The sequence below is a fragment of the Pleurodeles waltl genome, chromosome 2_1 (genome assembly GCF_031143425.1).
Source record: "Pleurodeles waltl isolate 20211129_DDA chromosome 2_1, aPleWal1.hap1.20221129, whole genome shotgun sequence".
NCBI classification, from domain to species: domain Eukaryota; kingdom Metazoa; phylum Chordata; class Amphibia; order Caudata; family Salamandridae; genus Pleurodeles; species Pleurodeles waltl.
The window spans coordinates 47398011-47413693 of record NC_090438.1 but is presented as its reverse complement, the minus strand read 5'-3'; the positions used below and the strand labels follow the sequence as shown (position 1 = coordinate 47413693).

Below are 15683 nucleotides of genomic sequence, written 5' to 3'. Positions count from 1 at the left end.
AACGTCATCTACCTCACCTAACCAATCAGATTCTCCATGGGCCTCTGCCCATCTTGTTTCCAAGATGGCAGAATCAAGTGGCCACCTGACAGAGCTTTGGACACCTCCCTAGGGGAGGAGTTCTGAAGGGAGGTGGCCACTCCCTTGTCCTTTGTGTAATTTCGCGCCAGAGCGGGAACCAGGGGGTTCCTGAACTGGTGCAAACCAGATTATGCAAGGAGGGCACCAAATGTGCCCTTCAAAGTAGTCTGGTGGTGTTCAGAGGCCACCCCAGCCCTTAGACACCTAATGCACAGGGGGAGGTGGTCACACCTCTCCTTTGCAGGAAATCTTTTGTTCTGCCTGTCCGGTGTGAGCCAGGCTCACCAGCAGGAGGGCAGAACAATGTCTGAGGTCAGCAGCAGCGTGGGCTGGCAGCTGGACCCAATAAGGCTGCACAGGCAGACCTGGGTGATCTTCTGCAGAACCCCCAGAGTACATGTTATCCTGCAACTAAGACTGGAATCGGTGTAGTTGCATGATTCCAACATGTTTGATACCAAACATGCCTGGCTTCCGGGAAGCAATTATGTAGTTGGACCACTGGTGTGGACCAGTGTCCACTACATACCTTAAGAGGGCTTCCCTACACTTAGAGTCCAGGAATTGGCCTGTGTTCTGTAGGGGCACCCTGCTCATGCAGGGATACCCTTACACTTGGAGGCGTGCACCCTGTGCTTGGGCTGAAGGGCCTACCAGAGGGGTGACTTATAATGTCTAAGTGCAGTTACCGGGTTTGGTGGTGAAAGGGTGCATTCTCCATTTAAGGCAGGCTGCAATGGCAGCCTGTAGACCGTTTGTATGGGCTGCTATGGGTGGCACAATACATGCTGCAGCCCATGGGAGGGGGCCCTGGTGTACCAATGCCCTGGGTACCTACGTACCATATACTAGGGACTTACATGAGTGCAGCACTATGCCATTTGTGGCTGTAATAGTTTACTAACAACCAAATTTAGGGGAGAGAGAGCACTATCCCAGTGCATGAAGTCCAAAACATACTAACACCAGGCAAAGAAAGTGGGGTACTACAACCAGAACCCCGCTTACTACAGTTACTTGCAGACATCCGCACCAGCCTCTCCTCTCTTGAGGTACCAAAATCCTCCATTCGTCTTAACCCATCTGTTATCCATCTCTCAAAAGCAGACCTAGTTGAATCTCAAACTGTGACCCTGGGTATGGGTTGGGATGTGCGCTCTTAACCAGCTACATTCTCGTGTCTCAGTGGGATAGTCCACGGAAACAAAGCAGTCCTTTTTTTCATAGGCCCCTCTGTTTTTCGACTGACCGCAGGTGTGGGGCTCTCCAGACTGCCTGGTAGGCTGTATGTTTCCGATGTCTCGCACCGCCAGCCTCTCTAACACCCTGTGTGTTGGATGGTGGTACCAGGCTCTCTTTCCTTAGTGTGGTGACGACCATCAGGCCTTCTGGCATCCGCCGTGTTTCATGTGTCCAGGTAATGTAGCCCCTGAAATAAAGACTGAAGTTAGGCTGCCTGGCACCCTGTTGTCTGGCGCAGGGGCTGGAATGTTCTGTGGCTTTTAGAAAGCTGTTGGAGGCCCTTGCCATGTGTCTAGTGCCAAGGGCATTAGCTCTTCGGCATTCTGTATGTTTCTGGCTCCTGGCTTATTGGCACTCTGTTTATGCCAGTGGCTTTCACCAGGGTTGTTTCACACTGAACATGTTCGACGGCTGGCCCCAGGGTCACTGACACTATACGTTTGATGGCTGGCCCCAGGGTCACTGACACTATATGTTTGATGGCTGGCCCCAGGGTCACTGACACACCGTATATGTTCGGCTGACCCCAGGGTCACTGACACTATATGTTTGATGGCTGGCCCCAGGGTCACTGACACTGTATATGTTTGGCTGGCCCCAGGGTCACTGACACACTGTATATGTTCGGCTGGCTCCAGGGTCACTTACACTATATGTTCTACGGCTGGCCCCAGGGTCACTGGTACACTGTATGTTTCAGTGGCTGGCCCTATGCTATACCAGCAGTTACTGCTGGCAGACCCTCCCGAGCAGTGACTGCCGGTGTGATGAGTGGCAGCCAGGGCTGCACTGGCCCTGAGCGCCGGCAGGACTCCGAGGCCAGCCTGTTCTGTGTACACTCCGGGTGATCTTATCTGCTGGTACAGGGCGTGCTGCGCTTCCCACGGGACTTCTTCCAGGTGCCCGGGTAAGGTGCCCCAAGGCTACGAACAGCCCTCACCCGTGCATTAAACGCACAGCCCCCAGACGCTGCAAACTACAACTGGGTGCTTTATTTCTCACACGCCTGTAAACAAAGGGTCCGTCTCATCTTCCTCCCACCCCGGCCCTACGTACACGGTGAGTACTGGCACAGGGCGGGGGGGGGCGCCCACCCTGGAGTATAGTACCATGGTTCTCTATCACCCCAGCCAGCGTGCCAGGGCCCCGGCTGGCACCGAGGAGGCTGATGGTGGGGGAAGGGGAGGCCCAAATGTCACCCGCCCATAAGATCAGTTATAATAAATAAACAGTATTAGAGCACTGTCCAGGGCGGGCGAAACTCGCGTAGTTTGTTGTGTGCAACTATTTGCGTAATTACCGGAAATGTATTTCCCACTCAAAAAATTACCCAAATGGACCATTTCAGTAAAAATTCAACTCAAATGTGTAGTTTCTAGTTGATTTCTGGTAGTTTTCCATTCAAAGCACTGCTGTTCGCATTTCGAATTTATGGTTTTCCACTCAAAATTTACTGGTCCACTTAGGTAAAAAAAAAATCCACCTTAAATGCCGCTCATGTTGATAAGTTATCCATACGGCACATCTCGCGTTAAAATTACAAGATGCGGCATAATAACATAATCTGTAATTTTGTGTACATTTTATTAAACAAAAAACGCAAATTATTCCTGCTTAATTAAAATTTCGCCCATGCCCAGTATTGTCAAGGTTTGGTTACAGACCGCTTCGTTTCAGTGCCTTATTGCACAGGGGTCTCAAGTGACTGGGCTGCCATGTCGTGCTTGTAAGAGATGGATGGGATGGATGGATGATGGAATGGGATGGGATGGATGGATGGATGGATGATGGCATGGGATTGGATAGATGGATGGATCGATCGATCACCTGCCTTGAATCATGGTCTTAAAGCCGTGGGAAATCTCTTCAGACCCTTAGTACTCCGACTGGTACCTCACCCATTTAGATACTGCAGTGGTGTGGGGTGGTTGGAAAGCCAGCTCAGAATAGCTCTGGGTTCTCTTCTGCAGAAGTTGGGGGAAGAGGGAGTTTTCCCTGGTCCGTCCAAATTCGTAATCTGCTTCGAAGAGCAGTGCACATCTCTGATACCTGGCCTGGAGGCTTCTGAAACATACCCAAGATTGGCTTTGGACTGCTAGTGCGCATGCTCGTGCACACGTAAAACTGGCCCCACTGCAGTCATTGGTTCTTATTTACCAACCTGGGGTCCCAGCTCGAGAAATCAGTCCGGTTCAGTAATGGCAAAGTCGAGAACTGATTGTGAACCGCTTCATAGTGCAACACTGAGTATATACTTAACATCAGAAATAAATCTAGCACCTTGCACGCAGACCTTATAATGCTGGGCTCCGATCACACGAGGAACTGGAGAGTTTGCGTCTTTCTTGTTTATACTTTTCTACTTGTAGTATTGTTTGTGCTGTCTAAAGTACTTTTCTTTATATTAAACCGCTAATACTCAGGGGTGTGGAATTTATTAAAATATCTACTTGTCCAGGGGACAGGTTGCTTCTCAAATCTACTTGTCCTGTAAAAAGATCTACTTGTCCCTTTGGTGCCATGTAGTGTGGCGACAAATTATGGCAGCAATCTCATTATGTAAGAGCTCTGATAATAGCGTCTCTGATTATGCCAGGGCTACTACCTTAGTAGGGCTTGAATACTTGCAGTTTCAATCCCTTCTGTAGCAATTTCCTTATTTTTCCACCTTTCTGCAGATCTGCATACTGGGGCTGGAGGAAGCAGTAAGCAATAGTTCCAGGGCTGGAATGCCTTTGAGTCTGAAAACCTACTAACCTGCATGTTTTAAAGATTTTCACCAGCTTCTCTCTAATATTTTCCCATAATAAGAAAGGTTGGGCATTTACTCCTGACAATGGCAGAATTAGAACTTCTTCCGGGGTTGGGAAGAAAGTGGCTGGAGGGAAAATGAACTTGCAAATGCTCAATAGATTTTCACATGAGCAAATCTACACATCGTATTTACCCATGCTAAAATACAGTTCACAAATATTTTATAGGGGTACGACATATACCATGGGTGCACTTTTGTGACTTTCTTTAAGAATTTGGGGCCACATGTCAGTAGGTTCAGATTTGCGACCCACAAATTGCGAGTCAAAGAGATTCGCAATTTGTGAGTCACAAATCCGAATGTAGGATGGTGTCCCTGACACCATCTGTGATTCGCAAGGGCTTCGCAAATGCCCACCTCATGAATAATCATGAGGTGGGTCGCAATTTGCGACCCCCTTGCGAATGGCGGCCCTCACAGGGATGTTGGCCTGCTGGAGACAGCAGACCACCATGTCTGTGACTGCTTTTTAATAAAGCAGTTTTTTTTTTTTTTTTTTTGTAATGCAGTCCGTTTTCCTTAAAGGAAAACGAGATGCATTACAAAAACGAAAAATGAAACGTTTCTGATGGATACAACTACCTGTGGATTCCTCACCTAATGAATACTCCCATGGCGCCAGCATTCGACGGAAATCTTCTTACTAGTCTCTGCACGTCGACGAGGACGTCACTCTAGCCCACGCGACGCCGTCTGACGTCATACAGGCAATAAGAGGTCCTCGACGACGTGCGGACGTCAGTTCCCTTTTTTCCGTGCATTCGAAACGGTTATCTTCGAGGGAGCAACTGTTACTTTTTTGGTTACAGTGTATTTTTGCTGCGTAGTCTTTCGCTGTGGTAATAATGTCGCAGAGAAAGTCTGGATTTAAGCCTTGTCGTGAGTGTGGAGGCAAGATGTCGGTGACGGATCCTCATTCCGATTGCCTTTGGTGTTTGAGCTCCGACCACGACGTCTCGACTTGTGATTCATGCCAGCACATGAATCCAAAGGCCCTCAAGGAACGTGAGGTGAAGCTGTTTATGGCTAAATCGAAGGAGAAGCATCACAAGAAGTCTTCTTCTCCAAGACATCGGCGTCATCGAGACTCCCGGAGCCGTAGAGAATCTCGGCGTCATTCGAAGGAGACTCGTTCCAGGTCTTTGGATCGGCGCCGAAGGACATGGGAGATCAGTCCCACGGTTATGCCGCATCCTTCGACGCCGTTGCCCTCTCCGGCGTCTCCAACTTCACCTGGACAGGCGTCGGTGATTGAGGTATTGGAGCCTCAGGTGTTTTCTCCGGCGCAGACGCCGAGGCCGGCGTCTGGGTCGCCTCCGAGACAGGCACCTCAGTATCTGGCTTTTCCCACCCCTGGAGCCGATAGTTCCGCATTCTTGAATGCGATGTATGCCATCTTCCAACAGATGGCTCCAGGGGGTGCTCCGGCTGGGCCTTTGGCCTTTTCTTTGGGTGATCCTGCGCCTCTTCGGCCGGCACCCTTTATGCCCTTTCTCCCTTTTGGGAACGTGGGCTCGGCGCCAGTGTCGGCGCCGGTGGCCGCTCCGGTGGCTTCAGAAGGATTGGCCCCGGGGATTTCCATCCCGTCGACGTCGAAGTCGGGATTTCGGCCTGTGACTCCGGTGGGTCCATCTGCTTCAGCTGCTCTTTTGTCGGCGCCGAAGTTACCTGTGGCGCCGGACGCGGCGTAGGTGGCTTCTGAAGATCGGCGCCGATCTTCGACTTCGGCGGAGGCATTGTCGACTCCGCGTATTGAACAACGACTTCATTCCAGGAGACGTGCTCTCCGTGTATTAGAAGAGCAGGAGTACCAACGAGACCTGGAGGAAGGAGAGCTAGAGGACTCGGGTGATGGGCTGCGTGGACTGGAGTCGGCCAGTGGGCTGGACACTTCCCCTGAGTGGGATCTTTCGTCCCCGGGGGAATATACTGAGGAGGCTGCTTCCTTTCATGCAGTGGTACGGAAGGCAGCTAGTTTTTTGGACCTGCCTTTGCCGGTGGTGGAGGCTAAACAAAACCTTTTAACAGAGGTGCTACATCCGGCCTCAGCTGCGGCGGAGCCTCTGTTGCCATTTAATGACGCTCTGCTGGATCCGGTGTTAGAGGTGTGGAAGAGGCCGGTATCTTCCCCAGCAGTTCACAGAGCCGTGGCCAGGAGGTATCGGGCGGCTCCGACTGACCCTGGGTTTCTATCTAGGCACCCTACGCCGGAGAGCTTGGTGGTGCAGGCCTCCTGTTCATCCAAGTCAGCGCCTGGTTCTTTCCCGACGGTGCCTGGGGACAGAGATTCAAAGAAGCTAGAGGCGCAGTCGAAGAAGATTTTTTCGTCCTGCAGTCTGGCGTTAAAAGCCACCAATGCAACCTGTATCCTGGGGAGGTATATTCATGCTCTGATGGATGACATTTCCTCATCGTTTTGGATCTTGTCTCAAATGCCCAGGCTGCTGCGACCCAGATTATCCAGACGGGACTGGATACCACTGACTCGGTAGCCAGAGCAATGGGCACAACTGTGGTGGCAAGGAGACAGGCCTGGCTCCGTAACTCGGGCTTTTCTGCAGATGTACAGTCCACATTGTTGTATCTCCCGTTTGATGGGGACAAACTGTTTGGAGCCAAGGCTGATTTCCTGAACGTTTTAAGGAAAGCAGGGCCACGGCTAAGTCGTTAGGGCTCCAAGCTCCTTCTTCCACTGCCTCTTCCAGATTTTTCAGGAGGTTTCGTGGATTTGGGCGTGGCTCTTCCTCCTCTTCCTTTCGGGGAAGATATCAGCAACCTGCCTCTTCCCATCCCTATAGATCTTTCAGGGGGAGAGGTAGGGTCCGCACCAGAGGAGCCTCTCAGCAGCACTCTGCCTCTTCCTCATCCTCTGGCGGGGTGCAGCAGGGGAAGCAGCCTTAGGCTTCCACCATTTCCCACTCACTCCTCTCCTGTAGGGGGAAGATTACAGCATTTTCTCACCAAATGGAAGACTGTTACAACGGACACTTGGGTTCTCAGTATTGTGGGAAAAGGCTACACCCTTCCCTTTCGGGAGTTCCCGCCCCTCATCCCGCCCGCCCTTCTTATTGTTCAGAAGAACACCTCCTGTTGCTAGAACAGGAGGTACAAGCCCTCCTTTCCAAGGGCGCGGTGGAGTTGGTCCCAGAGCAGGAAAGGGGTCGAGGATGTTACTCAAGGTATTTCCTGATTCCCAAGAAGGATGGTCATTTGAGACCAATTCTGGACCTGAGGATCTTGAATTGGTTCCTCAAGCAGGAAAAATTCAAGATGCTGACCCTAGCACAGGTGCTTTTGGCGTTGAACAAGGAAGACTGGATGGTGTCTGTCGACTTGCAGGATGCTTACTTTCATATCCCGATACTCAAGTCACACAGGAAGTATCTCCGGTTTGTGGTGGGATCGCAACACTATCAGTTTGCGGTCCTTCCGTTTGGTCTTACTTCAGCACCTCGAGTCTTCACGAAGGTGATGTCGGTGGTTGCGGCAGAACTCAGAAGGAAGGGGATAGCAGTATTCCCTTACTTGGACGACTGGTTGATCAAAGCCAAGTCCCCGGAGCTTGTGTCGCATCATCTGCAGTCAACAACCCAGTTGTTGTTCGACCTGGGTTTTTCGGTGAACGAGCCCAAATCTCACCTAGAGCCCTCTCAGCGCCTCCTGTTCATAGGGGCAGTACTGGATACAACATTGGGTCGGGCCTTTCCTCCGCCTCAGCGGATTCAAGATATTCAGGATTTGGTTCCAATGTTTCAAAATGGAGCGGTAGTTCCAGTTCTCAAGGTCCTTCGTCTGCTCGGTCTTTTTGCCTCCTGCATTCTGTTGGTCACGCATGCTCGCTGGCACATGAGGGCTCTTCAGTGGTGCCTCCGAAGGCAGTGGTCTCAACACAAAGGGGATCTAGAGGGTACTGTCAAGATCTCCAGAGATGCTGCTGTGGATTTGAAGTGGTGGATTGCAAGCAACAATCTTTCACAAGGAAAGCCGTTCCAGCAGTCGCCACCAGTGGCCACAGTCATAACGGATGCTTCCACTCTAGGGTGGGGAGCTCATCTGGGGGATCTGGAGATCAAAGGTCTTTGGTCTCCAGAGGAACAGATGTTTCACATCAATCTGTTAGAGTTACGGGCTGTACGTCTGGCTCTCAAGGCCTTCCTCCCTTCCCTTCGTGGTCAGTCGGTACAGGTCCTAACGGACAATACTACCACGATGTGGTACATAAACAAGCAGGGAGGAGTGGGGTCGTACCTTCTCTGCAGAGAAGCTCTTCGACTATGGTCCTGGGCAAAGGACCATCAGATTTGCTTGATAGCAAACCATCTGGCCGGAGTCTTGAACGTGCGTGCGGACAGTCTCAGTCGCCATTTCTCGGCAGACCACGAGTGGCGTCTCCATCCAGATCAAGTCCGTTTAATCTTCCAGAGGTGGGGGTTTCCTCGGGTAGATCTGTTTGCCACTCGAGAGAACGCGCATTGTCCGTTGTTCTGCAGCCTCCAGTATCCGATGCAGGGAGCGTTGGGGGACGCGTTTCAAATAACCTGGTGCGGCCAGTTGCTTTACGCGTTTCCTCCCATACCCTTGATTCCTCGAGTATTGAGGAAGATTCGCCAGGACCGGGCTCTAGTCATCCTAATAGCTCCGGATTGGCCAAGGAGGGTATGGTACTCCGACCTTCTCCAACTCTCAATGTGCCCTCCGCTCCGTCTCCCTTTCAGGGCAGACCTCCTCTCGCAGTCGCAGGGGCAGGTTCTACACCCCAACCTCCAGAGTCTGCACCTACATGCCTGGAGATTGAACGGGGCAACCTGAGTTCCTTCTCTCTCCCGCCTGAGGTAGTGGATGTTATATTAGCGGCCAGGCGACACTCCACTAAATCTATCTACGCTAATAGATGGTCTAAATTTGTTGCGTGGTGTGGAGAGAGGCAGATTGATCCTTTGCATTCTCATCTATCGGACGTTTTGTCTTTTGCTCTGTCTCTAGCGCAGAAAGGTTGTGCAGTGGCTACCATTAAGGGTTATTTATCGGCCTTGTCAGCCTTCATATGTCTTCCAGACCAACCATCTTTATTTAAATCCCCTATTGTTATCAGATTCCTGAAAGGTCTTCTAAATAAATATCCTCCAAAGCCATTCGTTATGCCGCAATGGGATTTGTCCTTGGTCCTGACTTTCCTTATGGGGTCCCCTTTTGAACCTATGCATTCTTGCCCCTTAAGGTATTTGGTTTTTAAAAACAGTCTTCTTGATAGCTATAACATCAGCAAGGAGAGTGAGTGAGTTGCAGGCCTTATCAGTAAAGCCCCCTTATACAACTTTTTATGGGGATAAGGTGGTGTTGAGGACCAAGGCTGCTTTCCTCCCGAAGGTTGTTTCACCCTTCCATTTGGCTCAGGCAATTACTTTGTCCACGTTCTATCCTCCGCCTCATCCTTCCAAAGAGGAAGAAAGACTGCACCGTCTGGACCCAAAGAGAGCGTTGAGCTTCTTTATTGATAGAACAAAGGATTTCAGGCTGGAGGATCAGCTGTTTATTGGATACGTGGGCAAGAGGAGAGGAAAGGCAGTCCACAAGAGAACACTATCCAGGTGGGTTGTTCTTTGCATTAAAATCTGTTACTCTTTGGCAAAGAAGGATCCTCCTGAGGGCATTAGAGCTCATTCCACCAGAGCTAAGTCGGCCACTTCGGCCTTGGCCAGAGGTGTTCCTGTGGTCGACATCTGCAAGGCCGCAACTTGGTCGTCCCTTCACACTTTTGCAAAACATTACTGTTTGGATTCTGAGGTTAGAAGGGACGGCCATTTTGCACGGTCAGTGCTGCAGGATTTCTTGGTTTGACCATTTAGGCACCCACCGCCGGGCGTGGTACTGCTTTGGGACTCTATTCATTAGGTGAGGAATCCACAGGTAGTTGTATCCATCAGAAGAACGAGTTACTTACCTTCGGTAACGACTTTTCTGGTGGATACATTAGCTACCTGTGGATTCCTCACGGTCCCACCCGCCTCCCCGTTGCCTTTCTGGTCTTACCAAGTAATCCTTGAGTACGCTCCTCTTGGTCTTTGAGGGTGCAATAGATGTTGTATATAATATATTTATATATATATGTATATATGTATATATCTTTGTGTATATACTTGATGTGTATATATATTTTAAAAAGAGAGAGTTTTATATATATATATATATATATATATATATATATATATATATATATAAAAGATTTACAGTTATTCATGCAATGTTGTGTATTTTTACAATATAATGGGATGTTGCCTTCATCTTTCATTGCATTGCCTGGTTGTTCTCATGCACGTAAAAAATGATTGGTACTGACGTCCGCACGTCGTCGAGGACCTCTTATTGCCTGTATGACGGCGTCGCGTGGGCTAGAGTGACGTCCTCGTCGACGTGCAGAGACTAGTAAGAAGATTTCCGTCGAATGCTGGCGCCATGGGAGTATTCATTAGGTGAGGAATCCACAGGTAGCTAATGTATCCACCAGAAAAGTCGTTACCGAAGGTAAGTAACTCGTTCTTTCGTTTCATTATTTCAGAGCAGGCAGTGTTCCGCAGGACCACTGCCTGCTCTGAAAAAATGTTTACAGTGACATTCACAAAGGGGAAGGGGTCCCATGGGGACCCCTTCCCTTTAGCGAAAGTGTTAGCACCCATTTGAAATGGGTGCAAACTGCGATTGGTTTGCGCCCGCGTTCGCAGAACAATCCTACATTGCACTGCGAGTCGCAATTAGGAAGGGAACACCCCTTCCTAATTGCGAGTCGCAAAACTGGGTTTGTACATCGCAATGTGCTTTTTGCACGCCGCAAACAGCGAAAGTCGCTGTTTGCAACATGCAAAAAGCTACCTACATGTGGGTCTTGGTCCCTAATTAGGTCTGGTGTTAACAAAACATTTTGTTTTTATTGAACTTCTATTTCTCTCTCTTTCGGCTGGCTTTACTGTGAGCGATCGCATTCTGCTCTTCCACAAGGAGCATATTGGCACACAAAGTAGTTTTGTTCAGTGTCGGGAACTACAGTGGCAATCAGTGACGTAACGAAACTGGAGGGTGCCCCTTTGCAAAGAACATGGAGGAGCCCCCTCTCCAGACTCACTCAGGCCAGGTGCTGTGCTGAAGGGGCCCACAGGAGGGCGGCTGCGGGGCCTTTGTTATGCCTCTGGTGGCAATGTGTGCTTTTAGAGTTCAAAAATGTTTTTTTGTTTTTTTTGCCAGTGTTTGTTACAGTGTTGAGGGCCTGATAGCTCCCACAACAATAAAGTGTTACAAAAGCCATGTCAAAACAAAACACGCATTGATGAAACTAAAAGACTTATAAAAATGTCAGATCAGTTGGCTTTGTCAGTGTTTGTTTATTTTCATGCTTCCCATAATCGTGTTGAAAATGGTTACACTGATTTTCCATTAGAAATATTTTTGGGAAATACTAGCATGCACCAACACATTTTACTAAATGACACTTCATTTGCATCTAATCAGAGAGCATTCTGGGAGCATTATACTTAGCCTCATAGCCTAAACTTTTCAAACATGTGTATACACGTTTTTTTTTTTTGTACTGGAACCAACGTCAGTAGTGAAGTGTGACCTTAAAACATTTATTTACAGCACTCACCCTAATAATGAAGGATTTCAAATAATGAACCATAAATACAAGTTCGAACAGCATCATCTTTTGGAAACACATTACCTCAACTGCAGAAACAGGCAGCCAAAGGGTTTGTGCTACAGAGGGTTGGGCCTACTTGTCCCAAGGACAAAGTAAACATAAAAACTTGTTGCCCTTGACCCCAAACAAGATGTCCCGGGCGTTGGGCGATAGGAATTCCACATCCCTGTAATACTACACTCCTGTTTCCCTATACTAATCCACCACTAATTCTTTTGGGTTCCGGAGTAGCACGCTACTCGTCGAAAAGCACTTCGACACCTCGTCAGCGGTAGTAAGCGCTATATAAATACAATTACAATTAAAGTGGAGCACTGACTGGACATTGCTTCATTGAGGAGTATTTGTTTTGCTCCTTGGCTGTGTTCTGACCATCTTGAGTACGCCGGGACTGGAGTCTATGGAGTGTTAAGTGCTTGCTGTTCACTTTGAGGCCTAGTAGAAAGTTGGGCCCAGGACACCAGTGGTGCATGACTCCAGCCGGGTCTCACAAGGGTGGAGTAGGAAAGTTTGAGTGTAGCAGAGGGAGGTGGGTCTGACCGCTTCCACTGAACTACAGACAATGGTGCCCTTCGTTCACGCGCAAGGGGTGGGATCACTGGAAGCACTGAGTGCTGTTGTAACGGGTGGCACAGCTCTAGGTGTGTGACACTGTATATAAGTGCAGTGTGTGATGGTTATTGCAGTGAGCTGTACTCCATGAATGTGCAGCTGGAGGTGGGGCTGCATGAGAGGGGCTCCAACAAAGTGAAAAGTGGGGCGTTGCTTGCTATAGGTGTCTTAATTATTTAAGAAAAAAGTAATTTGCATTTAAAACACAAGAGGTACAGACCAAAAATCATCACACATGCATCTTTCATATAAAATGTTATTGCATTTTTTCTATAGAGTTTCATAGCTCTCCACAGCGCCCCACGCAAAGGAGGAACGGAGGATCCTGGAGAATACAATCCCCATAACACCTGCCTCTTGGGGAGGGGTCTTCATGGAATTATTTAGAGCATTGGTTCTTGACCTTTTTGACTTCTGTGCCCCCCCACCCCCCGAGTAATTAGCATAAGCCGGGGACGCCCAGCCTATGCAATTGTGATGATTTGAACTTCAGAACAATGCACAAAATTACAAAAACAAGTATACGCCAAACAGATGTTCAATTATATAAATATTTTATTTAATTCACAATCAAATAGAAAAAGTTTTCACATTTTTAGTTTTACTTTTTTCTTTGGATATACTTTATTACTAGCCACAGGCCCCTTGAATAGGCTTCGTGGACCCCCAGGGGTCCTCGCACCACAGGTTAAGAATCACTGGTTTAGAGTTTGTTGCTCCATGTCTCCTCACTCAAGTGTTGACCACGGGATTGCTGCAAGAGTGAGTCTCCATTGAAGTATATGGTTCATTGTTGGGTTTTCACCTATAGTATGGTGTGGCTGTCAAAGCGGTGGATGAAGAACAACACTGCTGGTGTTGTCTCTGAGGTATACTGGAGTGAAGTGGAATGGGGTAGAGTTGCAGCAGCTGATGTGAATTTGCAGTAGGGGTTGCAGCTTGTACATGAGATGCAGGAGTTGGGAGCTTTCCAGTTGGACTGGATGTAGAGTACGACAGCAGTGCACATTACTGACTGTCCTGCTCCTTTCGTCTGCAGTGCCAGTTCACGATAAAGGATGTACCTGCGGAGACCTTGTACGACGTTCTGCATGACATTGAGTATCGCAAGAAGTGGGACATCAGCATGATCGAGAGCAGAGACATTGCCCGCATCAGCGCCAATGCAGATGTGGGCTACTACTCCTGTGAGTACCGCTTGGGCCAGTAGCTGCTTTGCTGAACGCTAGGCCTCTTAGCTACTCACCAGAGGTCTCTTCTCCTTCCCAACCTCAGTGCTTGTCACGGAGATCTGTATACAATGATGTTTAGAAGCCTGCGGTGCCTGATGGGTATGTTCCAGATTCATTTTCAGTTCTCCTCTTGAATTGATTTCTTTTCTGTTTAGGGAAATGTCCAAAGCCCTTGAAGAATCGGGATGTGGTGACTCTGCGGTCCTGGCTGGTCCTGGACAAGTACTACATGATAATCAACTTTTCGGTCAAGCACCCGGTGAGTGTGCTCCAGCGAGTGAAGGGACGGCAGGGCGAGAGTGCGGGAAGGAAAGACTAGAGAGATGCACACAGAGCAGTATGCTTCAAAGCAACATTTATACTACCGCTTGCAACAAAAGTGCCTCAGACATAGAGGGCTCCACCCCTTGTTTTTTCCACTCATTGGCCTCAGATCTTGAAACCACTGGAGAAGACCTCAAGGATTTAGTATCTCTGTTTAGAAGGCAACTTGACCAGGTGTGTCCTCATGCTTGAAAGATTAGTCTGTCTCCTGAGCCATCTACAGTTACTTGCTTAACTTCCATTTCATTGTAAAAAACAAATGCCCAACTTTAAACTGAAATGTGTCTAAGTATTCGTGCCCCATCATGGTGGTGCTATCTTGTATACTCTTTCCGCTGCTATCTGCAGACATTATAGTCCATATTCTTTTGACTTTTTTTTTTGTGCTACAGATATGCAAGATGATAGATGGACATGAGATGAGCATGTTTGCAAAAGAAGAAATAATTGTCCATGTGGCTCTCAGAGCCACATGCTCTACTCTAGGTCAGGCTTTCATTTAAACGTCAAAAGAAACCCAGTATAGTCCAGTCGCCCGCCTCCTAGAAACGGCATGCTTCTGCTGAAACCTCCTGGACTGAAGTGAGCTGCCTCTGCCGGACGCATACAAATCTATGCTAACATTTGTGCACTTGGGCTTTGGCTGCGAGATTGTCTGCCCACCACCTCCCATCCCCTTCAGGTCACTTCACGCTCCCTGCAGACATGGGGTGTACCTCATCCTTCACGGGCTCTAGCTAAGACGCAGTGGGTAGATCATATTCTAATGAAGCACTTGACGTCCAGGCACTTTCACGCGCCAAGAGAGCCAGCGACTGAGGAACAGTGTTTTCCAGGGTTCAGCAGCATTTTCTGACATCTCCTGAGTGAGAGAAGGGACCGCCATGCGGTACAGAGATGGGCATTTAAGATAGAAGTTCGATGACTAAAGGGGTAAGGTGCAGGACTGGGACCTTTGCATATAGCATCGCAGGTGATAGGTATCCATGAAACAAGACGGATGTGGGGTTCAGTCACAAGATAAGAGAGAGAGTGACGAGGCACACAATGCATGACTTAATGGAACAAGCCACAAGTGTGAGAAACAAATGAGTGGTGGGACCAGGGACACCTAAAAACATTAAATGAGACAGATGATTTGGGTACAATGCATATGAAAGGAAAGTGAGACACCAGCAAAAGTAGAGAGGAGAGCGAGACACTAACCGATAATATTGAAGGTAGGATTGGAAGACCAATGAGAAAGGTGACCAAAGCAGAGGAGACCTAAAGAAGGGACTGAGGCAGTGAGGACTGGACCAAGTGGAGCGCAGGGCAGTGTGAATGGTGGAGAGGCCTGCTGCACAAGATGGATGAGAGAGGGAACCAGGGCACAGAGTAAATGAGGTTGAGGCGCCAGTCAGACAATGGAAGCGGGAAATCGGGCAGTGGAAGGGGAGGACAGCATTAGACCCGCAAGACAGATGAGAGGGAAGACTGTGCAAACAGTCGGGAGAGCACTGAGTCATGCTTGTTGACTGGCGTGACCTGGGTAAGTTAGTGTGGACAGCAGTGTACTGATGCCGGAGGTGACCGAGGCACAGGTAGATAAGAGAGGGCGCAGCTATTCTAGGTGGATGAGGGGTATGAGGCACGGACTGATGAACACTGCACAGTTCTGTGTTTTACCTCAAGAAATTGCTGTTAG

At 48.9% G+C, this 15683-nt stretch overlaps 1 protein-coding gene across 1 annotated transcript in view; it reads left to right on the top strand.

Moving 5' to 3' along the window:
* Window positions 1-15683, top strand: part of LOC138261097 (START domain-containing protein 10-like) — a 116242-nt gene that overhangs the window by 85384 nt on the left and 15175 nt on the right. Inside the window, exons 2-3 of the mRNA XM_069209741.1 lie at window positions 13480-13627; window positions 13828-13931. Of these exons, the coding sequence (XP_069065842.1) occupies window positions 13480-13627; window positions 13828-13931 (252 nt within the window). The remainder of the gene's footprint in view (window positions 1-13479; window positions 13628-13827; window positions 13932-15683) is intronic.